The 26,734-nt window shown below is 42.3% G+C and overlaps 4 protein-coding genes across 4 annotated transcripts; 1 reads left to right on the top strand and 3 right to left on the bottom strand.

Annotated features, from left to right (window-relative positions):
- Positions 1–70: 70 nt before the first annotated feature.
- Positions 71–3,239, bottom strand: LOC104424352. Its single transcript, XM_010036735.3, has 4 exons — positions 2,665–3,239; positions 1,808–2,045; positions 1,080–1,173; positions 71–581 (listed from the first exon to the last, which is right to left on the bottom strand). The coding sequence occupies exons 1-4, from the start codon at positions 3,147–3,149 to the stop codon at positions 286–288; spliced, it is 1,113 nt and encodes a 370-aa protein (XP_010035037.1). The 5' UTR covers positions 3,150–3,239; the 3' UTR covers positions 71–285.
- An 11,665-nt stretch (positions 3,240–14,904) lies between these two features.
- On the top strand, positions 14,905–18,882 carry LOC104424351 (leucine-rich repeat receptor-like protein kinase TDR). Its single transcript, XM_010036734.3, is given in 3 exon segments — positions 14,905–16,556; positions 16,559–17,791; positions 18,269–18,882. Coding segments are annotated over 3 exon segments (3,069 nt in total). The 5' UTR covers positions 14,905–15,127; the 3' UTR covers positions 18,676–18,882.
- Positions 18,883–19,528: 646 nt separating this feature from the next.
- LOC104424350 (QWRF motif-containing protein 7) lies at positions 19,529–22,791 on the bottom strand. The gene is made up of 5 exons (XM_010036733.3): positions 22,159–22,791; positions 21,755–21,991; positions 21,538–21,630; positions 21,294–21,401; positions 19,529–19,731 (listed from the first exon to the last, which is right to left on the bottom strand). Exons 1-5 carry the CDS (start codon positions 22,789–22,791, stop codon positions 19,588–19,590), a joined length of 1,215 nt encoding a protein of 404 aa, XP_010035035.2. The 3' UTR covers positions 19,529–19,587.
- Positions 22,792–25,104: 2,313 nt separating this feature from the next.
- Positions 25,105–26,480, bottom strand: LOC104426947 (zinc finger protein ZAT1). Its single transcript, XM_010040116.3, has 2 exons — positions 26,387–26,480; positions 25,105–26,218 (listed from the first exon to the last, which is right to left on the bottom strand). The coding sequence occupies exons 1-2, from the start codon at positions 26,478–26,480 to the stop codon at positions 25,254–25,256; spliced, it is 1,059 nt and encodes a 352-aa protein (XP_010038418.2). The 3' UTR covers positions 25,105–25,253.
- Between the last annotated feature and the right edge of the window lie 254 nt (positions 26,481–26,734).

The raw sequence follows: 26,734 nt of genomic DNA, 5'->3' as shown, positions 1-26,734 counted from the left end.
GTAAGAGGACGTATGTAGCCCATAAGCGACCGAGCAATTTGTGCAATAGCTGCAAAGTCCGTCAACCATAAAGCATGAAAAGCAAATCACCTAATTCCCAAGGCAAGTTTGAAGAAAATGTAAAATGAATCCAGCATCGTTGCTTTACAAGAAAAAGCACGCGGAGATATGGTCCTACTGTACAGAACCATGGTAGTTTCTCGAGTGCACATAAAACCCCACAAACATCTCACCATACGGGAAGTAGTCATTACTTTCATACAGAGTCATGTCGGCAAATGATGATCAGCCCCTGCGGCCTCGAGCAACGACCACAACGACCAGGACCACAATCGAGAGTAAAAATGATGCTCTCAGCTTATCTCCAAAGAGATCCACTGGTCTTGCTATTGTCTCTGGGTTACCAGCAGGCGGCTTGAAGAACTTTCCGGCTAGGTTTGCCATTCCCTCAATCATTTCCATAAGCTTTACCCTTGTACTATCAAACAACCAACCCACCGCATTTAAGACAGGGTACGAATTATCAGGACTTTTCTCTGGAGTCTCTTCTGGACTTTCCTCTGGATGGCCATCACTTTCAGCTGCATATAACATAAGATTCCATCAAAACTACACAACTTTACATAGGCGGTCCAAATAATAACTCAAGCCTTCTTACGCACAAAATTAAGCAATCTAATTCCTACGATCTAATTACATGGCAAAGACACCCTACAAGCTGGGAAAAAAATGTCATGAGGGCATCTGCTGTAAAACTTTTCAAATGTGGAGGCTGTTCAATCAGAATACTCCCTGGTCTCCCCTTCAGATGTTTTCAGGCCTACATGCTTGGAACTGATATTGTCCCAACAAGAGTAGAACTCTATTTAAGGAAAACTAAAAGAAAAAGAAGCAAACTGCCAAGTTTTCTGCTTCAAACATTGATTTCGTTCTACTTCTCCTTATATTATGTACCTAGTGATATTGCAATGAAGAATATATTCTGCTTCCTGACATCAACAGGATGGTGTTAAACATTCAGATGCAATGCACAGCGAAAACCAATCCAATAAACCATAACCATGAAATTTCAAACAAACCTGCATGATATGACTCCCTGAGCTCTTTTACCACCTCATTATTCAACACAGCATCCCAAACAGCTTTATCTGAGGATAATGAAACGACCATTCTCTAAAAGAAAAGGAGGGAACATCAATTATATTGCAGATAATGTAAAAGGGTAGATAAGTACCTATTTTGGTTTATGAAAAGATGCACAGCTAACAGAAAAAGTCGCAAGTGGGGAAAAACAAAATTACATGACAATGATAAGTAACATCTGGACCTAAGAAGTAAGAACTGACGGCATTATTTCTAGAATCTGCTTATACTGATATACACCAAGTAATTTCAACTCTAGATTTAGATCAAATGCTTCTCATTATAAAACAGATAAATCACATTCTTTTCACAGATGCATAAGAAGGCACATTTGGATGAAGTTCTCAAAAAAGGAGAGGGTAAACACACCAGAACTATCACTGGTTCAACAAAACTATAATTGTACTGCATTCCATAATCTTTGTTTAAATGTCCCATATAATACAATAGGAACTAATTAAACATATGATCCAGAGATTCCAGAAGCATGAGTATATACATAAATTGCGTCCAATTGCAAATATCTAATTCGTGATCAGAAGATCTTCCAATTCCACACTTTGCGACCAATTCAAGAGATATTCATTTTTAACATAGAATATTGCTATGATATCCTTACAATCAAATTATTTGTCTGTTATGTGTAAAAGAGAGTAACGATCACCTGAACAGCTGGCTCAGTCTTTAACATATTAAAAGCATCATAGACTCTCTCAGGCCCATAAGGACGCAGTGTTCTCATATCAGACGTATTAGCAATGTCAACTTGGTCGATTTCTGAGCCAACACGAGAACACTGGTCCCATAAACCTGATTGGCCTTCAGATTCATTTACTATTTCCTCTTCCATTGGAAGACCAAATCGATCCCTAATCCGGGGATAGGGAGTGGAGTCAAAAACCCTGTGACATCAAAACCATTTCATCAGCACAGTTAGCATTTGGATCAAGCCAAAGCCAAGTAGGAGAGAGTAGAAGGTCTCGACTTCATATGAACGAATTACAAGCCAACACCGGAAGAAGAACTAACACTAATGAGATCAATCATAGAAAGGACTAGAGGTATAATAGAAAAAAGCCGTGTAAATTTAGCGCTAAATTAACATCTTTCCTCGTGAAGACCGTCCGAGCTCAGTAAAAATCGATTCACAGAAGTCAAGTGTCCGAATAAACAGGTTTGCAGAAAAAGCTCAGCATGGAAGCTGAACTTGCGATGAAGTCACTAGCAACTTGACGACGGAACAGTACAAATTGGAAAATTGCGTGCTGAGGTAGCAATGGATTACAATGCAATGCCTGAAGATTAAACCTTTACGAGGAATTAATCTCCTGGAAGTAGTCATGAGCGCGCGGTGTTTGTCTATTATGCTGTCCAAACAACGAAATGAATTGACGATGACAATCCTGCTTTCTTTCTGTCGACGGCCAGAAAGAAGGCACCCTTTCCACTAAATTACAAGGAACAGTAACCAGAACCTGCGGCAACAAATCAGACGCAAGCTAGCAACAAGTGGGGGCTCACTGTTGAAGAGCAGAGACGGCGTTTTCGACCTCCCACTTGGAAGGAACAGGGCCGAGGACGACGTCATCGTGATACCCAATCGCGATTTCACCGTCTCCTCTTCCGTCCACGTACACCCACTCGCTATCGTCCTGCTCGGGTGAAGAAGGATACGGCGGCCAAGTGGGCATCACGACACCGGCCGTGGCAGCAGCAGCAGCAGGCCGCGGGAGACCGTTGAAGGCGGAGGAAGGAGGAGGAGGAGGAGAAGAGAGGGAGAAGCGGCGGCGAGCGCGATCGAGCTTGCGGGGCTTCTTCTTCTTGGCAGAAGAAGGAGAAGAAGCGGCGGATTTTGCGGACGCTGAATTCGGACCGGCGGGAGCGGGATTGGGGCTAGTGGCAGCGGCGCAGAAGGGCTCGTGGAGCCCGGCGCCGCCGCCCCTGGTGGCTGCTCGGCCGCCGACGACGGCCCTCAGCATGTTCCCTCCTCCTCCTCCGCCTCCCATCTCTCTCTCCGGTGACTTTGTCCGGCGAAATGTCGACAAATGAAGAAGCAGAAGCAGAAGACGAGAGCGTGTGGAGAGAGGCGATCGATCTTATCGTCTAAGGATTAGACTCTAATCACTCTCCCGCGTGACTCAGGAGACCCGTTTAGTGGACTCAGCCTGGCGGGTCTCAACTCGGACCCGACTCACTCGCATTCCACAATCGGACCCGAGCAGACCCAAGCCCACGCCAAAATATGGGGCTAATTCCTAAACAAGAATTAAGCTTCAGGACAGCAACCGGGCGTCGGCACGGTTGCCGGCGAGGGTCGCGCTGGCCGACCTCAGGCGATCCCATGAGCTAACTGAAATTAAATTCGATTTTCTAAAAGAACTCATTTCCCTATATCTAAACTACAGAAAATCATGAATTTTCCTGATCCATATGTAATTTCTAACCAAACTAAACTAATTCCAATACTAAAATTTCTTTTTTTGGACAATTCTAATACTAAAATTTCACAAGTGTATTTTTCTAACCAATTGCTAAATTTATTGTTCAAAAAAAAAAAAAAAAAACCAATTGCTAATTTTTTTTTTATTTCTTTCTGAATATCAGGACCCGGGCCAGGCCCATGACATGGTGCGAATATGGGCCGCCCATTGGTCTCTCGAATCTGGGCTAAATGAAGCACAATTTGGATTCTCCAATTACCTATGCTCAAGCCCATTACCCATGATTATTCTAGCCCACTTTCTCTCCTCTTTTTATTTTTATTTTCTTTTTCCTTCGTGCTTTTTGCGAACCCGAGCTCTCTCGTTCCCTCTGCAATTCGAGAACATAGTTCTCAACTGATAAACCGGATTTCCAGAACCTCGAAGACATCGGCCATGAATCCCTACGTCAAAAGCTTAAGTCATAAACCGATCTCTGCTCCGCCGTCAGCCACCTCCGTCGCCGGACCGCCGCCGTTTTCAGCCATTAACAAGCGTCCACACGTAAAAGGAGCCAAGAGTACGTGAAGCTAATGCGACGAAAATCCTAGGCCGCGAACGTCGGCAGGAATAAGAACTTCGACTCGGTTGGCTACACACCGTGTATGATTGCTGAGAAGAAACGAACCTTGCGATTGACGATGGAAATCGACTGCACGAACTTCGCTGATCGACTTCAAGAAAGATTAGCGTCACTGGAGCTCTGTAGAGGATTCAATCTCCTTGCGATTCTCGATTACAGGACGGAGGCAAATGGAGAACACCTGCACGACGGCGGATGAACCACAACGAGGAAGAGCTCTTACCTGCGGTAGATCTTAGAAATGCTTGGCCTGAAAAGGTCGACGACTGGCGACGACGAGATTTCGAATGAGAATGGAGCAACGCGAGTCTTCTTGGTCAGGCGCAGAGGAGAACAGAGCGCTTCTGCTAGCGGCCGATTCGACACGAACGAGGAAACCGTTCTTCAATGGCGACGATCGACAATGAAGATACAGGAAAGTATCCTCCTGAGGAAATCACCGAAACGGAAAAAGGAGACTTCTCTAGGCACTCAGAAATCTCTCAACTCTACTCAACAGGTGCCGTCAATTCCAGCTCTCTTCCAGCATATACGCTCGTCGACGGCCGTCTGCGGCGGAGTGGTTGGCGGTTACCGGCGGATGGAAGGCGGTGGAGAGGAAAAGGAAAATGAGAAATCTCGCTCCGAGAGAGAGAGAGAGAGAGAATCTGCGTTTTTCTCTCTCCCTTTTCTTCGCCTCCATTTCTTTCTCTCCTATCTCTTTACGTAAAATACTACCCAGCGCGCAGAGAACAATGACATAACGGATTCCGTTAGCCCCCTCCAGCTCAGCCCGAGCAGCAAAGGTTTCTGTTTTGTTGAGCTGATTCCTGCACTTGAAGTCATTCCCGTGGTCGTCCTGTTCGAGTCTGATCGGTAATCATCGCAGGTGACGATCCTCTACTTGTTCAGACTCAAGGTTGCTCGGACTATGCTGCGAACTGATGAAACAGAGGCCACGAACGCTACTTGATGTTTGTGAAAAAAATCGGTTGTGGTTGCAGCTCTTTTAGTGTCTCGAACGTGTATTGATGCTGTTGCCATGATCTGAACCAGATTTTTGTTGTTTGTGATACCCGGGAATGAATCGCTTGTCTTAGATCTGTGTGTAGGCATCCTGCACAAAACGCTCACAACCTGCTCGATAAAATGCTCAAATGAAGTCAGAATGCATGTTCATATCATAACGTGAGTTCATCGTTCATTCCACCCAGTGTTTGACCTCCCACTTTCATGCCCAGACCGAAACTTGAAAATTCTCGAATCCAACTTTGTGGTCGATTTATCAAAGCTTCATCGTATTCGGGTGGTGCTTGAATGATACAAGCGTTGGTCGAGCAAAAATGAAAACTGTACGCCATAACTAACGGATCTCTTCAAGAAGAGTTGATTTTTCAAAGGGCTTGCTCACACTTTGAGTCTTATCATTTTCTTTCTCTGTGATTGGTCGAGTTGTTGCTTTTTACACGCTGAATGATCATTCAACGTTCTCGTTGCTGCATGTGCGATGATGAATGGCGAGTATAAAATCCCATGGTGCTCCATGGTGATTGGCGTTAATTCCCGATGACAAATGTTGGGTATATGTTTGTGGCTTGAGATTTCGGCACGTTGCTCTTGAACTGGAAGCCTTGAAGTTAATGAGTTGATAAGTCAAGTCTGGTGGGCTCTCAGTGTTATGAGGAAGACGATAGTTTGAAGACGTAAGCTTAGAATGTTCAGCGTAATACTGTAGTGCCGAATGAAAAAAGAGAAAATTGGGCTCGATGTTGGTTATTATAGAAAATGCCTCGGAATGGCTTTTAGGGGTGATCGGGTAGGGTCTAGACCTAGATGTACCCGACTCTGTTATAATTGGTTCCTTTTTTCTAGACCCTATACCCGACCCTGTTTGTATTGAACCCTATACCTGACTCACACTATTTTTCCGATCCGGTTCCAAGGTCAACCTATTTCCATTGGAACCTATTTTGCAATCTCTCAATATTCTGAATTTTATATTAATATGCGAGAATATAACGTAATCCGATGTAGACATCGAGCCATATCGAGGAGGAGGTGCTAGGGACTTATTATATATTCCTACTGATTCGATTACTCGAGCACAGGCAAGCAATTTAGGTAAGCCAAGCGTTATGGTTCGTGATTTTGACGTGAGATGACTTGGATCAAATTTTGAAGAATCTTGCAAATCTTAGCGTAATATTTGGCGTGGAGATGACCTTGAATCAAAATTTGAAGAATCTTAGAAATCTTTGGTGCAATTTGATTATCTGGTCATCAAATATTTGACCAAGTCAAAAAAAAAAAAAAAAGATTACCTTCTTGTTTATTATAGAATATGACCTATTAGATTTTTTACGGTTAGTTCAAGGTTTGTGTGGCAGCTAGAAAGCCTATATTAAGGATTTGTCAAATTTCTTTGGGGGATATATTTTATTTTTGAGGAAAAGAATTAAGATGTTCTCTTCTACCGTTCTTTCGAGAAGTTGACTTTATCAAGGTTCTCTTGTGACGGTCGAAGCGAGATAGCGAATTCTTTCGCTCGTGGCGTCTATAACATTAGTTGGTTGACACGTGTTCGTCAACAGGTCACGTTCATATTGAGATTGCCAATCACAAGTTTGATTGGAGGTCGAGGTTCGCAATTCACACCATCCGGGCCTTCGTAGAACGATCTTTCCACAACGATTCACATCATAATCCTTCTAATTTATATTGAAACATTAAACACTTGTAATAAATAAATACATGAAGTTTTTGACTAAACGAAAAATTAAGGATCCACAAGGCTAATTATAATAAATAAAATCATGAAACAAAAAATTAGCAAGAAACATGGATCTAATATTAGTTTTATTCCCACAACTAGTACATGAGGTTACTCATTTATGCAAGCATAGCTCCTCCTACAAAAGAGAAATTAAGTGAGCCAATCCATGTGATAGACAAGAATTTGACGGCGACGAAGACTGTTCATCCATTGGACGGTGCGAGAGGGAGCTGGTGAGGGAGGGAAGCAAGTGAGGAAAAGAAATGACAAAGAAGGAGTGCTGTGCATGTTTGAAAGAGCCAAGAGGAAAAACGTCGTGTGATTACGGGAGTAAAAATAAAAATTGAGAGAAAGTAAAAATAAAAATTGAGAGAAAAAAAAAAAGGGTTTTGGACCTCTACTACCAAGAACCGGTTTCCGAGTAGATAATCACTCAGAACTTGTTCCCAAACCGGTTTAAACCGGTTTCAAATTTTGGGAAGCGATTCCTGGATTGGTTTCAACGGGAACCGGTTCCCAACCCTATTTTCTGGGTGGGCCGGTCCGGGAATCGAGTATACCCGGTCCAGTTGCACACCCGTAATGGTTTTAGCAAAAAGTAAGTCAAGAGTGGCTTTTAGTGTAAATAGGCTCGACCTAGTTCAAAATGGATTCGGCTTGGCTTAGTTTAAATAGGTTTCAGGCTGAGCTCTTGTGAGTTAAGATTCCTTTGACTGACATTGACTTATTTTGATAAGTCCATTGGTGTCCCTAGCCCAGATCCGAGGCCCAAATCCATTTGTCGGTCTTTCATGCCAAGTTTAGCAGAATCGCTTTGGGTAAAGAAGCAAATTGTAGATGAAATCCCACAACTGTAAAGTCGAGGCATCGGCCCGTGCTGCCATTTCTTCAAATGTATGAGACCCTCTCTTCGTTTTCAGCCCTCCCTTCCCCTATCTTCTAATCCATTTTTGGTGATGTTTATTAGGGACTACCGGTACTAGGCAACCTCATTCTCTCTTAAAATCACGACTCGAGATTCTTAGGGATTACAGACATGAGGTTCCTAATTTTTGACTCCCTTTGACTGGGTTAAGACACGCATTTGAGGATAATCTACTCTGCAACATTCATAAAAAAAGTATTTACAGGCATAACATTGAATTCAAATCTTTGTTGTCTCTGGTGGCAAGTTCTATCCTAATGGCAGAAGTGTGACTTGCCGGGTTTGCACAGGAGTCTTTCATCCTTTTCTTTGCATGGTTGCTTCACTTCAGACTCAACAGTTTTGCTGCTTTCTGGTGTAGTTACGGTTACCTCAGAAAATATTCTTGGACAAGGAAAACTTTTTGTCCTTATCACTTGCTTCTGCACGTAAGCCTTTAATATGTAAGTGATAGATACCTTTCTCATGCTCTCTAAGGCAAACGAGTTCCTGGTTGTTTTAATAGCTCAATTCAGCGAATGCAAAATTGGAAAGAGTGCTTGTTGTGACATGACAACTAAACGTAGTAGTGTTTGCAATGTTCAAACACTACCTGGGCAGCACAACCAACGACAGGGCAAACACTAGAAAAGTTACTAGCGAAGGTCCGAATAAGGCAAGAGCGGAGAATGATATTGTGGGAGCAAGCAGTGACCTTGAAATGGCACGAATTACTGACATCTACATGATGACACGAGGCGATTGGCTACCTGGGGTCAGACATCAGAGCCATCTATTCCTAGCTTGATCACGCACGTAATTTTGAGACAAAATAAACTCCCCGCTACAAGATGATATGGTGAACCCCCAACTTCTGAGAGACATTGGAATTTAAGATTGAAGTTTACTTTCTGAAGGAATTACTTAAAGAACTGGTAAAGTAGTATTTTTCCGTGGCTTAGACTATCACAGCTCCGTAATTGGTTTCGCATGATGATCCCCGCTCTTATCGACATATTGAAATCTGCATCTCCTCTTGCAGGTGGTGGTCTACACCTGTGGGCAATGTTTGACGATGAAAAGCAAATTAGATTGACGACGAAGAGGGGCACAAGGAATGATTTAGATGACGCCTGCGACATGCTCAATTGCCCTCGAATTTCACTGTAAGAGGCCAGAAATAGATTTAAATGGTAATTATGATCCTTAAGAGCTTCAAGTAGAAAAGCAGGAAAAAGGGATTGATTCCTATCATTAGATTTAGACCAGGCACTCCTCAATCCAAAGTGAATTCAACTTTCCAAAAACAGGGTGATGACATCTTTAGATTTGGCATTGGAGGTAAGATTCTTGAATGCATATTTTCACGGAGGCCTTTTGCTTCAAATTGCTGGAAGGCAGAAGCTGATGTCAGGCTAGAGTAGAGCATCATGGATTCATAGACTCACTGACCGAAGAAACTTGATTGCAGCAGAATGGCTTTCAAATGCTAGTAGTCCAGTTCTCAAACGTTCCTACTTTTCAAGGAAAAAATTTACGGGAAGTTAAATATTGTTCTGTAATGGATGAACACATCTTTCGTCAAATAGCATGTACATCTCCTCTCGAGAAAATCACCTAATCCGTTTTAAAACTTTTTTAAAGATTCTAATTCAAGTTTAAAATTTTCAATTTTGTCAAAATTTTCAATTTTGTCAAGTTGTAAACTTTTACATAAAATTCCAACATAATCCTTCCGCTTAATTTTTGTTAGAAATCATCGATGCGGTGATGTAATCATCGCTAGCCATAAATACCACAATGTCAGTGGTTTTCAGTGAAAATTGAATGAAATGATTATATTAAAATTTCATATAAATATTTAGATTTAAATTGATAAATTTAAGATTGAATCGATATTTATAAGTTAAATTTGAAATTGATTAGGTAGTTTTCTACTTGCATCAGTATGCCCTCACAAAGTGAGTGGGCGGCTCTCTCCTATTTATTGTCATGTTAAAGCATCTTTTCCTTTTTTCATTAGCAACACCAAATGATGGGTGATGGCATGCAATGATGACATGGGACCGTCATTAAGGTCCTTTTTCCATCCTCTTGGTTTCCCCTTATCTTGACCCCAAAAGAGTCTGCAGTGAATCGAGATTTCAAATGATATAATCATTGTGAATTGCCCGTGGGTCACATGGATAATCCCTACAGTAATCTTCGTCGCTACACATTTGTCAAAGGCTAAAATTATTACCCTACCCAAGTGGTCATGATAAAAGGAAAGGAAATCATGGGCATTGGCCAGCTCTACTTTAGCATATTGGTTGTTTGGTGTATCCACGATGAAAACATCCACCCGGATGGAGCTGTTCATCTGTGATAGCCTAGATAGGGTTTTCAAGGAATTCGTTTATCTGCTCATTCATTCTATTAATTTTGGAAAGAACACGAAATAGAGGGAGAATGCGAAAGAGAGGTGAGCTAGAGTTATTCTGTTACGTCGTGCTGATAAATACTGGATAGGTTTTTCCTAACATGGATTATTAGGGTCTTTCGTTTTGAAGATAAATCCCATTTCTTACCAATTAACCTACTGAACAAGAACACTCATTTGATTGGTTATTTCTCCTTAACGTTTTATAAATTATATAAACCGTACAAGTAGATATGGTTTCTTCAAGGCTGAAAAGTTATCCTCAGATGTCTAACATATCAATCTCTAATTTGGTTTTGTGGGATGCTATCTTGACTTAAAGGCAAGCCCTCACATGCCTAGTTCCACTCAACCTTCAAATCCTCATCATTTTGTTCTCCACTTTTGCGGATGTTGTGTCGCATGAGAGAGAGAGAGAGAGAGAGAGAGAGGTCAAACATAGACTTACTGTGGATGAGCCAGTGCAGGTCCCAGTCACTTGCCACCCTTTTGTATTGGCAAACTTGACATTATTGAGAATGTTTCAATTCTTTCATCATTCTCTTTTGTCGTTCCCACAATTATGGAGGAATTTCTCTTATAGCTGCATCAAGGAGGATCTCACTTCTGATTTCACCTCCGTTTTTCACCCTTTCCCTAGTCCCATTTTGATCGTGTAACAGTACGCGCGCGCCCTGCATGTGCACTGTGAAAAATAGTAGTAAGATAAGGAAGCTATGCAGATTCATTGTCTTTGCTATCATGTCTCGGCATGCCTATTAACATAGGATTCTTCTAGTCATGCAGTAAAGTAACATCATTGCCGCCCGTTGTTCTGATGGCATGCTGGAGTTTTCACCTTTCCACCAATTCCACAGTAAAAATCCATTTTTTTCCGCTGAAAAATAGACCTCGCTTGCGTGTGCTGCGGGGACACAATCTATTTACAGACATACACGCCTTTGATGATGCACCGTGTGAAGTTTTCTATTGCTGCATCTTACGAAGGTCAATAAGCATGTCTCTAGATTATGTTCATGCTATAAAGAGTTTATGAGGTGCAGCACCACTCGTGTAGATTGCATATGACTTAGCGGTGTCTTGGCTTCTGGTGAGACTGCTTGGATCTTAAAAAACCCTAGTTTTCAAAAGAATTCTAGGAAACAAGCCCCAAACACTCGCAAATAGAATGAAACATGTATGTATCTACAAGTTCATAGATTTCTCTTCCTCCCAACAGTTCAGTTGGCAGCTTTCACTATTTCTCCAACTTCAAAGTGTCTCTGCAAGAGTTGCTTTCTCCCTTCATTATTTTTTCTCCTAGGAACGCGAAATCCTCTAGAAATTGACTTTTCGAGGTGTGCCTTGGAATCAGAACATGAGACGTTGTTTTAGGTCCTCGAGTCTCATGTATCAATGCTGATGAGTAGCAGCTCTTTTAGTGAAGGAAAACCAAAGGTTGATGCAGGAAAGGGCATTGAATTTATGCTGTGTAACAAATGAAGCATTGGAGTTGAGACCCAAAAAGAATCACGCATGGTCTGAGACGAAGCACGCCTCGCCTTCCATCCACCGTCTTCTAAAATGAAAAGCAAAGTTGCAATGCTCCTTTGCCTTTTGAAGTAGGCCCATGCAAGCAAGCTGATGTGACACGGATAATCTTTTTAAATTAGTATGCAATGAGCGCGTTTTATGTTGACCATTCCTCAGTAATATCTTTATTATGAGCATATAAGCTCAACAAATAAGCGGCACGGGAGAAATTTTAGTGTTGGCTCTCACTTTTAATATGGAAGAAACTTTTGGGGCGTGCAAATATCGTAGAACTAAGATTGGATTATGTTAGGTCCAACGCAAAATGAAGGACTTGTAGGATATCAAGGAAGCAATTTTTTTTTTAGTTTGGCCAGCATTTGGACTTGGATATACAATAAGTTTCAAAACGAATTACATTATATTATCAATTGTCCATATGTTATAATATAAGTTCCAAAGAGAGAGAGGCCATATAGCAACCTTGATTATGTTAGGTCCATCACAAAATGAAGATTGTCGTGCAAAGAGAGTACAACTAAGATTGGATTATGTTAGGTCCATCGTAAAATGAAGGACTTACAGGACATCAAGGAAGGAAATCTTTTAGTTTGGCTAGCATTTGGACTTGGATGTACAATATATTATAAATTGTCCATGTGTTATAATATAAGTTCCGAAGAGAGAGACCAAATAGCGACCTTGCCCTCCAATGATCCATGTATTTATTGAACCTAGAGAGATTAGAAATAAATTATTTAGATGCATTTTACTAGAACCAACCAAATTGAGATAGCCTTGCAAAGAAAATTTATATTTTTGTTAATATAAAATAATAATAAAAAGGGCTATTGCCGAAAAGTGAAAAAAAGAATGAAAAAGGAAAATTGAGGAAGGCAGGGGGAGTGGGTGAAGGGTATGAGGGAGACAAAGTGACCAATTCGGGGTCCAATCAAAACATCACACCCGGTAACTCCTTGGGCCCACTGACCCACCAAATTTTGATTTCATTACTTTCCTCTCCTTTTCCCCCTTTTCCGTCTCCGCCATCAAAGAAAGCAAAGCTCAACAAGAGCACGCCAGTCCCAGTTGCAGCTTTTGTGCCGGTGCTGCGTTTTCTTCCACAGTTCGTTCGTGAATTGCCCCTTGACTCCATCATCCTCTCGCGGAATGAAATGAGTCTTTGATTACATATGGAAGTGTGATTATGTGTTAATAAATGCCCACGAAATCGAATGATGGTAGGTAATTGGGATTAGTTTGTAAAACCATATGATAAAATCATAAGTCTATATTCAAGCATGTTAGTGACGCCATCCATCGGATTGATTACTAGCTTGGTAAGTTAATAGATTTTAGGGTACAATATTACTATTCTTTTCTTTTCTTTTTACTTTTCTCTTTTACCCTTTTTGGTGCATGTTTCCTCTTTTTTTTTTTTTAAATCTTAGTGAGTTGTGCCAAGTTACCATTTGGGTTGAAGGAGATTAAGGAAAAGAACAAAGAAATCTCACCGTTGTAAATTTTGACTTCCTTGAAAGCTTAACTACATCTTTTCAAATTGAATCTTGTATGTAATTTCTCATCATGAACAAGGCCACATATTCTCGAGAGTTTGGGGGCAAGAAAGGCAATACAAGAGAATTAGATTCTCTGCTGAAATGTCACCTTAACCTTGTGAATATGAATTCCATTTAGCTCAACATATTCATTCAATAAGACTATCTTCATCAATTGAGTGGCTTGTATGTTCTTAATAATTGATCTTGATTCTTATCGAATTTCTATTTTTGAGGTAGTCCATTTCATGTTGCTTTCTTGTAGCAATTCAATATTTCTTGGTTGAAAAATCAAGAGTGCCCTCCGACTGCAAAAGAAGACGTAGAATTCCATATGTGTTTTATCCCATATCATACTTCCAACGGTTCCAATTATAGAACTGTTACCATCCCATGCTAGGGTCCATGCACTAACAAACAAATTGGGTACATAAACATAAGCACATGGTAATTGGAGGAAAAGGTCTTAGATGGAAGGATGCATGATAGTCTTGGTTTATGTGGAATTATAAAATGAGTGAAAATGATTGCGTTTGAAGCTTTATTGCTCATACCCAGAAATACTTTTAGGAACATCCATGATACAAAGTAAACAATGGGCATGATGGATCATCAGCTTTACCCAAGTCAAACTGGCTGGAGGGCAACTCGAAGTTTTTGGTATATTCTTTCAGTCTTGATGGCACACTCACTTACGTCCCATTAACCTGGGGCCTACCATTTAGCCTTGGCATGTATAGGAAAATGTTAATTTAAATGGATATATATATTGGGGTAAAGTTTGAATTGTTTGAGCAATAAATAGTATTTGGATAAGGCATCTAAAGTAAGAAAGAAGATAGATTCTTTGGTTACAAGGGACAAGTGACTAGATCAATTTGCTCGTTGCTTCGATTTTATGCATAAAATCTCATGAGCTCATTATTCAAAATGATATTGGTGGTCAGATAATTGTTATAGAACAAATGATAGTCTGCATATTAGATGGTTATCATCACAACCAATCAGGTGCCTTCTGGTTTGAACTTCTTAATCATACTTTTATCTAGTTATGTTTTCAATGATTCGATCATTGCATGGGGCAAATTTTGATTAGTTAGGATATTGACCAAGCGATTTGCTGCTAATTAATTGAGTGTGGTCCATGCATGGAGCAGCGGAACAGGTCGCCTCCTAAGGTAGCTCTATATATTTAAATTGGGAAAGAATAGAAAAAAAAAAACGGAGACACCGACAGCACCCAAAGGAAAGCATAAAAATTGTTCAAACATCAGTTTTGGGATTTGGTGGGAAAATTGAATTCTCTACTTTCTTGGATCAAGTGAGAAACAAATATATATGTATTCATAGTGATCAATTAATCTGTGAGCCCAAAGAAAAAGCAAGCAAGGAATGATTAAAAAGTTAGGAGAAAAAGAAAAGTGAGGAAAAAAATCCAAGGAAAACCCTAAAGTATAGGATGGACATCAGACAAAAGTAGAAACTGAGGTGAGAGAAAGGAAGAGGAATGATGATGAGAGGAGAGGAGAGGAGAGGAGAGAGAGAGAATACAAGGAAGAGAGCAATACAAATTTGGAGTAGCCCACCTCCCCCATAAAAAAAGAGACAAGTAGAACAAGAACTGGTACAGAAATCCTTCATGCTCCACTCGAAGAAAGTAATCATGAATCGCCACTCTCAGAAAGCACTTGTTCTCAAGATCCAAGCCTCGATGACCTTGATTTTGCCTCTCTCAACACCTCCGAAACTTGTCTGACAAGATCCCAGAAGCCATGAAACTCCCACTCCTCTTCCTTCTTGCATTCTCCTATTGCTTCCTCACCCCATCATCCGTAACACTCTCCAGTTCTCTTCCTCTCCAGCTTATCTCTCTCCTCTCCTTGAAATCATCCCTCAAAGACCCTCTTTCGACGTTCCGTGATTGGGACCCTACTCCGGTGTTCTCCAACCCGAATCTCCAGGACCCCATCTGGTGCTCATGGTCCGGCGTGAAGTGCAACGCCGAGAGATCTCTAGTCGTGTCCCTCGACCTCTCTCGCCGCAACCTCTCCGGTGTGATCCCAGCTGATATCCGGTATCTGTCGGGCTTAGCCCACTTGAATCTGAGTGGGAATGCCTTCGAGGGGCCTCTTCAAGCAGTCACATTTGAGCTGACAGAGCTCCGGACACTGGACATCAGCCACAACTCCTTCAACTCAAGCCTCCCACTGGAAATATCAAAGCTAAAGTCCCTGAGGATCTTCAATGCTTACAGCAACAACTTCACCGGCCCACTTCCGCAGGAGGTTATCGGACTTGGATTCCTAGAGTACCTCAACCTTGGGGGAAGCTACTTCGAAGGCGAGATTCCGCCAGGCTATGGCGGTTTTCCAAGGCTGAAGTCTCTTTATCTGCATGGAAATTTCCTGGGAGGACAAATTCCACCTCAATTAGGATTCTTGCTTCAATTAGAGCACCTGGAAATCGGGTACAACCACTACAACAGCGGTGTCCCCTCAGAATTTGCACTTCTATCGAATCTCAAGTACTTGGACATCTCAAGTGCCAATCTTTCTGGTCCACTGACGCCAGAGCTCGGAAACTTGACTAAGTTGGAGACGATATTATTATTCAAGAATCACTTGACCAGCGAGATCCCACCAAGTTTCGGTCAACTGGAAGCGCTACAAGCTCTCGATTTATCAGAGAATCAGCTCTCGGGGATGATACCGGAAGGCTTGGGCACATTGAAGAAGCTGACCAATTTGAGATTAATGAACAACAACCTGAGCGGCGAAATACCAGCCGGAATCGGCGAGCTCCCAAACTTGGGTATCTTGGAGCTCTGGAACAACTCTCTTACTGGAATCCTGCCGCAGAAGCTCGGCTTGAGTTCGAATTTGACTTGGCTTGATGTGTCGTCCAATTCCCTCAGAGGAAGAATCCCACCGAATCTTTGCCGAGGAAATAAGTTAGTGAAGCTCGTCCTCTTCTCCAACATGTTTGAAAATGAGCTTCCTGCTTCTCTGGCAAACTGCACAGCTTTGAATAGGTTAAGGATCCATGACAACATGCTAAACGGGTCGATCCCTCGAGGTTTCGGGCTCTTACCGAATCTAACGTTCATGGAATTAAGCAAGAACGGCTTCAGTGGCCAAATTCCTGATGATCTCGGCAATGCAGCAGCTCTGGAGTACCTCGACATATCAGATAATTCCTTCGAGACGACTTGCCCCATAACATATGGGGCGGGCCTAAATTGCAAGTTCTCTTGGCAAGTTCGTCCAAACTCACAGGCAAGATTCCTGACTTCACCGGGTGCAAAAGTGTGTACAAGATCGAATTAGGAGGGAATTCACTAAATGGTAGCATTCCTTGGGACATTGGCCACTGCGAAAAGCTTCTCTCTCTCAACTTAAGTAGGAACGTGCTGATGGGCATTATTCCTGGGGAGATATCCACGCTTCCTTCAATCACTAACGTCGACCTTTCCCATAACCTCCTGAACGGAAGCATCCCTTCGAATTTCGACAATTGCAGGACATTGGAAAGCTTCAATGTGTCATTCAATCAGCTCACTGGGCCAATACCATCTTCCAGCACAATCTTCAGAAACTTGCACCCCTCATCGTTTTCAGGCAACCGGGACCTATGTGGGGGCGTCCTTGAAAAGCCATGCGCCAGCGACATGCTTGGCGCGGGCGACGTGGAGGTGCGGCGACGGCAGCAGCCGAGGCAGACTGCAGGCACGATTGTGTGGATCACTGTGGCAGCCTTTGGCATAGGCCTATTCGTTCTCATTGCAGGCACTAGGTGCTTCCATGCCCACTATAGCACTAGATTCACTAATAATCAAGAACGGGAGGTCGGCCCATGGAAACTGACGGCCTTCCAGAGGCTGAACTTTACCGCGGACGACGTGGTGGAGTGCCTGTCAATGACCGAAAAGATCATAGGGATGGGGTCTGCAGGCACGGTGTACAAGGCTGAAATGCCAGGCGGCGAGATCTTAGCGGTGAAGAAGCTCTGGGGGAAGCAGAAGGAGCACTTGAGGAGGAGGAGAGGGGTCTTGGCTGAAGTCGAAGTGTTGGGGAATGTGAGGCACAGGAACATTGTGAGACTGCTGGGGTGCTGCAGCAACAGAGAGTGCGCGATGCTGCTTTATGAGTACATGCCTAATGGCAATTTAGATGATCTGTTGCATGGGAAGAACAAGGATCAGAATTTGGGGGCTGACTGGGTGATTCGGTACAAGATTGCGCTCGGCGTGGCTCAGGGGATATGCTATCTGCACCACGACTGCGATCCCCTGATCGTGCACCGTGACCTCAAGCCCAGCAACATATTGTTGGATGCCGAGATGGAGGCCCGAGTGGCTGATTTTGGGGTGGCAAAGTTGATCCAGAGCGACGAGTCCATGTCCGTGATCGCAGGGTCCTATGGCTACATTGCCCCAGGTACATTTCTTCTCTGTATGTTCTTTGTAGTTGCATATTGTAGGCTATAGATGCAGATACAAGTCTTAATTAATAGTTTATGTCTGGGCATTTAGTCCATTATCTGTAATAAACTGGCCTGCTTTTCCACAAACAGATGACCCTCTTTGTATATGTTCCTTCTTTTTCCTGTCAGTGAGCTATTTTCTATTGATCAAAAACATGTGTAAAGCCTCTAATATTAGTTATGTCTGTAGTGTATCTGAAAAGCAAGAAGAGGGCACTTTTAAGGAACAAATCTTGCCACTTTAAGCATCAAAAGATATGGTGAAGAATTTGTTTGCTTCCTTTAGTTCATGGAAATAGAGACTAAAGCATGTCCTAATGTCCAGTTGCATGTATCAAATGGCCTGTCAACAGTCCATAGTTACTTATTCTGGTTAGCCTTGACCATTTTCACAATCTTACAAATTTCTCCTCAATCGTCCGTCCATGCAGAATACGCATACACGCTTCAAGTCGACGAGAAGAGCGACATCTACAGCTATGGGGTGGTGCTGATGGAGTTGCTGAGCGGCAAAAGATCGGTCGATCCTGAGTTTGGCGAAGGCAACAGCATCGTGGACTGGGTTAGGTCGAAAATCAAGACCAAGGACGGCGTCCTCGACGTTTTGGATGGGGACGCCGGGGCGACGTGCACATCGGTGAGGGAGGAGATGATCCAGATGCTGAGGATCGCGCTGCTTTGCACCAGCAAGAACCCAGCGGACAGACCTTCCATGAGGGACGTGGTGTTGATGTTGCAGGAGGCAAGGCCTAACAGAAAGTTGCCTGGGCATTTAACTATTAATATTCAAGAAAATGGTGGTGGCGGAGGTCCACAGAAGCCGGCATTGGGTTGTTAATATGGCGTTGATGTATTGTCAATGGGATTTCCTTTGTTTTTCTTCCCCTTTTTGTCCTTTTTCGATTTTCACATTGGGTTGGGATTGGTATAGGAGAAGTGGTTTTCTTTTTATACTTAAATAGAATTTTCCCGAGCGTGTTTTTGTCTTGTTCGGCTAGGTCATGTTACCTTTTTTATCGAGTGATGTGTGAGGCCTTTCGCAAAACTTCCCCTTCGCCGTGAAAACAACAATGTCTGAGGCCGAAAACCCGCGACGCATGCATATGGTCTACATCAGATTACTCGAATTCGTGCCCACGCGTCGTAGGAAAAACGCACTTTTCTTCTTCCTCGTGCTTTGACTTCAATGCAATTCGATGCGTTCTTTCTTGCCGAAAGCACCGTATCCCGGCCGTTCTTCCACTCCGCCTCCGACATTTGTGTGTGAACCATGCAAAGTTCTAAACATAATCGGAGGAAGATTGTCTGTGTTTGGTTATGTCGTGCCGGAAATGAAAAAACGCGTGTGGAGCGATAGTTTAGCTTTTGAAGAACGTGGCACCGTGTATGTTTAGTGTCGGAGACAATCCAAATATGAAGTTTGATGATGTAACTTCTTATTAAATAATAAGGATAAGTGTATTGGAAATCCTAAAACTCTATCAACAAAGCGCAATTTAATTATAAAAACCTCTTATAAAAGTGCAATTGAGTTCTAAAATTTTCAAAAAATGTAATCGAGTTATAAAACTTATCAAATTGATCGAATCAAATTCTTCTATTGATAACATTTTTTGAAAGTTTTAGGACAAGTTTTAGGACTTTCAGTACATTTATCCCTAAATAATATGTGTTAGGTAATTTAATATTGATTGAGTCTAAGAAATTCAGAATCACATCGAAATATAATACACAAAGTTAACTGAGGAGCTTAAACATTGCATAGTTTAATTTCTGCATAACCCATCGGAGGACATTTGCCAAGCTTTCGCCTCGTAACAGTCGTAGGACTGATATGAAGTATGGCCAATTCTTTTGCTTGGATGATGTGAGCTCTCAAGCTCCCCTCCCCTGCCTGCACGATTTGACGCGAACTTAAAATGCTGGATTTTGTTGATTAATAGGTCTTGAGTCCATCTGTGGACATGCGGAAGATGGAGCCCATCGAGAATCAACCCAACATTCAAAATAGGGATAATTATACAAATTGTCCATAAACTTTGACCTAATATGTTATGCCATACATAAACTCTTAATTTATTCAATGTGGTCTCTAAACTTTAGCTCAATGAGTAATGTAGTTCTTGAACTTTTAGTAAATATTCAATCTAGTTCCAAAACTATGTAAAAGTATCTTTCATTAATTCAAGTTCAAAGACAATATCAGACATTTTCATTAAGGCAATCAAATGGGTTGGTTGGATTGGGTTTGCATTGAATCCAAAATGGTCTGACCCATTCATACCTATTTATTATATGTAATACAAATTTAGTGATACATACTTGACCTGATCTATTCTCGACCCATATACAATCTTACCCACTTTAAGTTTATGTGTGTATATTATTTAGATAAAATCGCTATTTAAACTATAAGTTACTACAGAATTGACTTTTAATATTACATACAATTTTCAATTTTTGTATCGATTCACAATGAAGAATAAGAGAAAGTTAGTACCTAATAATGAATTTATAAAAATAAAGTAATAGATAACATGGACAAATTGAAATTTTAATTAAATTAAGTGTAAGATATTAAAGAATGATTTATGCTGACCATGGATTGCAAAGACAAGAACTAAAATGAGAATATTACTTAAAAATGATAGTGCCGAATGCAACTAAGGAAAGATATACTCCAACAACTAGATGAAACTTACAGGATTAATTAAAAAAAATAATGGTGAAAAAAAGAAACTATCTTGATATTTTAAGGTAAAGTCTATCCCATCTTGCGGGCCTACATGATTTCTCTAGAGTTAAGACATTCCAAAGAATCCATTATTTTCTCATAGAAGGTGAAGAGGGAATCATAAAGGTGGGTTGGGTTTGAGTAAACTGTGAATCCATTTAATATTAATATTTTTTTTTTTTTTAGCTTTGCCATTCTAAACTAGTTTTTTTTTTTTTTTGGTCGGTTAATAACTCATTTACTAAAACATAACTAACCCATATAATGACTCAACCTATTAAAGATGGGTTGAGAATTTTGTGTCACCCATTTTGACAGGTGTAATTTTGATTTATTGTTTAGGGACTAAATTGAATGTGTTTTACTAAACATAACCAACCCATATAATGACTTGGCCTATTAAAGATGGATTAAGAAATTGGTATCATCCATTTTCACATGTCTAATTTTCATATATTGTTCATGGACTAAATTGAATGTGAACAAAAAATTCAAGAACCACATTGAACAAATAAAAAGTTTATGGAAGACATTACACATTTTGACTAAAATTCATTGACCATTTATGTTATTTTCCCCCAAAAAATACTTCAAAATAAGATCACTCGTCCCCTTTTCTTCATCTTTTCAGCAATATCGCAAATTACATTGCTTAAGCCAAACAAAGAAAGCAACTAAATTCAAAAATGAAAGTGACAGATTAATGTTGTTTTGAGGCTCACCAATAAGGCAACGAAGATGGGTACAAGCTTGTCAAGTTCCAGAAGACAATGCCTTTCTCTATCGAGGGTGCTTATAAGCTCTGTCATCAAGTAACACATTTCCTCAGCCTGCTCAAATCAACGTATAAACAACATTCAATTGCAAGTTAGATTTTTCATATTCTTTGTAGGATGCATACCTTATTTTCATGATAGGAACAAAATGCCCCCCAACAAAAAACAAACAAACAAACAAACTAAGAACCTGTAAGAACAAATCGAGATTTGTTGCGTTCATGTTGTCCATTGCTTCCATTGCCATGTTCATAGCTCTGGCAATGGACATCATGTCATCGGCCTGTAATACATAACAGATTTCCCTCAGTCACTATCGTAACCCTATTTCATTGAGATCCTGAAGAATGCATCGTGAATTTACTGAAGAATGAAATGAAATGAGAAGCGCAACAAATTGCGGTCACCTTGGCACTTTCGAGAGGAAGAAGGTTGGAAAGAGCCACCAGCTTTCTCGACAACCTGCCAAGCCCTTCAACATGTTTCCTCTCCAGCTTCGCTGAATACTCTTGCAGCATATGAACCTGAGGGCTCATGATCTCGTACAACCTTCTAAGATGTCTAACTCTTCGCATTTCGATAATCTTCTCCATCACTGACCATCTCATCTTTGCTATCCTAATCCATACCAGGAGCAATTTCTCCTGCGATCACCAGCGTACGAGCAATCTCAATGCTGATGATAAAGATAATAATGCAGAAATTATCGTACAAACCCAAAGGTTTATGGAAGTTTACAGCACATTATTGTAGTGATACAAGCTATCGGTGTGGCGAATTATCAAATTCAAAATCAATAGAAAGAGCGCACCTCGGCATTCCTCTTCGTGTTATCCGCAGCTGCTTGAGCACGAGCATTAGCGAATCTCCATTGCAATAATGAGCTGTGCAAGATGCGTAACTTGTGAATCTCCTCTTCTTGCACAGGCGATACCTTCCTCTTTGGCTTGAAGTACTTCAAAACCTTACTAACTGCACCGCCATTGCCACCACCTCCATTTGTTTTGCTCTCCGGTTTCTTAGTACATGCCTTTGGCGCATTGAAGCCGGAAGAAACCTCCATCGCTAATGATCCTGCCCGCGATAAACTTCGTCCTGGAGATAAAGCCCACGCCGAGGGCGAAGGTGGGGCCGACTGTGTCGTTCTCGGTACTACCAGCCCAGAGGGATTACTTTGCTGGCGTCTCTTGAGCTTGGCTGAACTTACATTGCCGTTGTTGTTGTCCTCTTCGCCATCTCCGTCGTGGCCTGATGATTTGGGCCTCGGTTTGGAAGTCGATTTGGAGCGGGCAACGGTGACTCTTTGGCTAGGGGTGCGGGCTTCAGGGAGCAACATGGCGGTTGGAGCTCCGCTCCTGCTGCGGACGAGGTGCGGCGGAGGCGGCTGCACCATCAGTGGCGGCAGGCGACGGCTGTGGCGGCGGGCAGTGTTGTTGGGGTCCATGTTGACTCGGTACCAATTACGACCGCATCAATGTTAATGGTACATATAGCGATCCAAACGTGGCTTAACGTCTGCTTTTTTCGTGTTAGTGGAAAAACGAGATTTAAGTTGAGAGCACGTTTTGAGTGCTCCCTCTCTACAAAGCTCTCACGATCGCAGAGAACCTGCGAGGCTGCCACGTTGAACGCGGCCGGTGCAACCGACTGCACTTTTTTTAATTGGGCATGAAATTCAAGGAAGCTCCGATTTGAAGAAAATCGAAAGTCAACCATGGATGTGCATCTGGGCCCTTTAGAAATCTACAGCACAAGCCGGCTTCCGAAGCCCACAAATCTTTTTTTCAATTTCCCCCCGCGCCCAAAGGCCACATTAGATCGTCAAACATTCCCCAAACTAATCTCTAGCAGGATCCTTAAAGAGAACAGAAAATTTTAAGTACGAACGTCGATGTCTCACGTTGGTGATAGACCCATCACACGTGTGTCGGGTTGGGTTTGGGTCGGATAGAAAATTATCTGACCCAAATTGACTCATTTTTAATTCTAATGCAAATTTATACCTAACCCAATCCAAATCTATTTCAAACCCAACCCATTCTAGAATCTACTTTTAGCAACTTTTCTCCTTAAATTGTTGCCTTTGAAGAATCGGTCACTCCATGTACTGAATCATTAAGTTAGTGAGGGAGCTTCGGGGTTGGATAAAAAAAAATCCGACCCAAATTGACTCATTTTTATATCCAATGCAAATTTATACATGACTCAAACCCAACCTGACCTGAAATCTATTTTTAGCAACTTTTCTCCTTCAATGGCTGCCTTTGAAGAATGGGTTGTTCCATGTACTGAATCGTTAAGTTATTGAGAGAGCTCGGGGGCTAGGTTATGGACAAGGGCATGAAGGCAATGGTGAAAGTTTGGGTTTCCTCATAAGTGTAATTTGTCATAATAGTGTCAAGTTATGAGCCAGAGGTCAAAGAAAATCTAACAATGGCGGAAACGAAGTGAACGAACGGAGAAAATCACAAGTCATGAAATGGAAGAGGGAGAGAGAAGAGACTAACTAAGAAGGATCAAAGTGAGCTAAGCCTGACCTATTTATTATTAAATGGGTTGAAAGTGGGTCTATAACCAGCCCACTAAAATCCATTTGTTTTAGACTTTTAACTTTAAAACCATATGACCCGTACTTTAAGTGGAAAGTGGCCAATTTATGACATATTTAAATAAATCTGGATTAAATTGGATTTAATTATAAGTTTGTAAACTTATTTTGACAGCCTTAGCTGGCGAACGACCAACTCTAATTTGTCCCAAACACGATACATTCATTAAAATCTATGAACCTTATACGACGTGCAAACGGAAAAAGCTTATGGACTCAGAAAATGCAAAGAGCGTTGGATCGAAATCCCACCGCTATGCGAAGGACGAACCGATAGGATGTGGTAAAAACTTAGCGCGGTCAACAAGCGGACTCTCTCGCAAGGCTAGAGATAAGAAGGAAAGATGCTGTTACCCGGTGGCCCAACTGCACAGAAGCAACAAAAACTAAAGACCCAACAAAAACGAACAGGTCGACGCTGCTGCTTTCCGTATCCAAACAAACTCTTTCTGTCAACTGCGGAGCGAGGAAATGCAGGGAAACGGTTAGCTAGAAAACAGCTGGACACACAGTACCATGCATCGCCTACCTTAGCTCGAAGGGCTTCCGCTCGAATCGATTCCATTAATACCCACGAATCAGCAAGAAAATCATTTTATTAAAATGCAATCAATAGGGATATGCAAATCGGACCGCCGAAACCGAGAATCTTCCGGACCGGACCGGACCATCTTGTTTGGTCTTATTCCCGAGAGTGTTTCCTGGTTCCTAAAAGTGGAACTAGTATTCGGGCAATCCAATTTTTAATACCAGATTAAACAGACTAAATATACTTTTTTTAGTTTATTATTTTTTCAAAAAAATTAGTAATACGGTTCCATTAAAACGGACGCGGTCCCTAGGACCAATCGGTCTGCTCCTCATTGATTCCGATTTTTGGGAACCGGAAAAAGAATAATCACCCCTAGAAATCAATGCTCGAATCGCTCTATTCCACCGAGGGTACCTGCATCAATGGCGTCTCTCTCTGTCTTTTGTGGGAGAGGTGTGGGGGGGCAACGCTGCAGAACCAGCGCCCCCACCGCACCTAAAAGCCATTTTGACATCATCAATTGCCGAAACGGCAAGCAAATGCAGCACCCATGAACTCGATGTTTTAGATTTATCCTACAAAACGATCTTAAAGAAAAGACAAAGTACTCTCTTGAACTTCATGTGTTTAGCTTTATCTCGATGCTCAGACAAGCTACGGCGTTCGGGAAAATTATGTACAAACAAAATGCCGTATTAATTACCTCTATACAGCCTGTTGCATCCGATACTTGGAATTCATAGTTTGATTCGCTGTCGCCCTAGTCTTAGACCTGGAAAAGGGTCTTCTTAATCGGATAGAATGTTTCTTCGTTGGAGACTGAAGAGATCTCGACCAGACTCGCCGTCGTTTCTTCACCGTTCTCTTCGGGTGCTGGTAGGTTGAGATCTATTAAGCTCTCGCCGGCGTCGCAGTTCTTGCTCTTGGCAGTGACGGTGATCGCTTCATTGTGAACTTTCTTGTGCCCGCCCAAAGCTTGGCCGGAATCGAACACCTTGTGACAGTAAGGACACTCAAAAGCGAGTCTCTTGTGATTATGGCCGATCAAGTTTTCCTCGCTCGTCTTCTTGTGGCTCGCCCTGTGCCCGCCAAGCGCTTGATACGATCCGAACCCTTTGTTGCATGTCTCGCACCGGTACTTGGGCCGGCTCGACCCAGCCCGACCGTTCATCTGGGTCACGGAGACCGAGTCGTCGCCATCGTCCTCCTCATGCCCATCGGTTTCCGCGCTCGATCGCTTCGGCCATTTGCCCCTGGAGAGCATCATCAGGCACAGGGCGCCATCCGCCTCGGACAGCGTCTCGGTCTCCGAGACCGAGCTGATCGCCTGCTCGACGTCGGCATTCAAGAGAGCATCGGCTCCCACCGCGCGGCGCCACCGTTTGGATCGGTTCCGCTTTCTGCGCCGCGATGACTCGGTGTCGCTCCCTCTGTCGTGGACGGCCGCCGGAGTCTGAGGCTTCCCTTGATGCAGTCGTTGCGGAGACAGGGAGAGGGAAGAGGACGGAGTGGGAGTGGGAGTGGGCTGGGGAGAGGGAGGCGGGGCGGGAGCTTGGCGAAGTGAGATCTCATGTGGCCGCCCATGGCTTTTCCATTGGAGAAGCGCCTGTTGCAGATCTTGCACACCCTGTTCCTCTCCATTGCTGCTGTTCACGCTCTCTCGTCTCAATGCATAGGAGGACGCAGGAAAGGGAGGAAGAGATGGCGTGGGGGACGGGAAGGGAGGGGGGGCTAAAAGGGAGCAGGTGATAAGCGTTTGTTCAACAGAACGCTTCGAAATGCAGAGAAAATCCAGAATGAATAATATCGTGAAATTTTGTGATTGTAATTATTCACTGTCCTTTTTTGGGAGGGCTACTGTAACTCACAAATCTCTCGACACTGCGGCATGTGCAGTACAGCTAGAATTAGGGTCAACCGTTTCATGCCCTTTTGCCCCCCTCTCCTCTCCTCTCCTTTTCTGTTTAATGCTAGAAGATGGACCATTAGCCATTCCCTTTTATCATTAATGATGTATTTATTTCACGAAAAAAATCAATAATTTGAAGAATATCTTTTTCAAAATGATCAATTGCATCGCTTACAAAAATGAATGAAAGGAAAACATTATCAATAAGAATGTTTAAGCGTAATAGGTAATCGCTCAATTCTGGTATTATTTTGACCATTTCGTCACTTTTGAAGAATGCTAATTGAATGACTTGAATACGTCTCTCTTAAAATGATGTAGACATCCCATTCATATCT

The sequence above is a fragment of the Eucalyptus grandis genome, chromosome 11, assembly GCF_016545825.1.
Source record: "Eucalyptus grandis isolate ANBG69807.140 chromosome 11, ASM1654582v1, whole genome shotgun sequence".
NCBI classification, from domain to species: Eukaryota; Viridiplantae; Streptophyta; class Magnoliopsida; order Myrtales; family Myrtaceae; genus Eucalyptus; species Eucalyptus grandis.
Note: the sequence above shows the minus strand (reverse complement) of the source record. Positions and strands in the feature narration are given on the sequence as shown.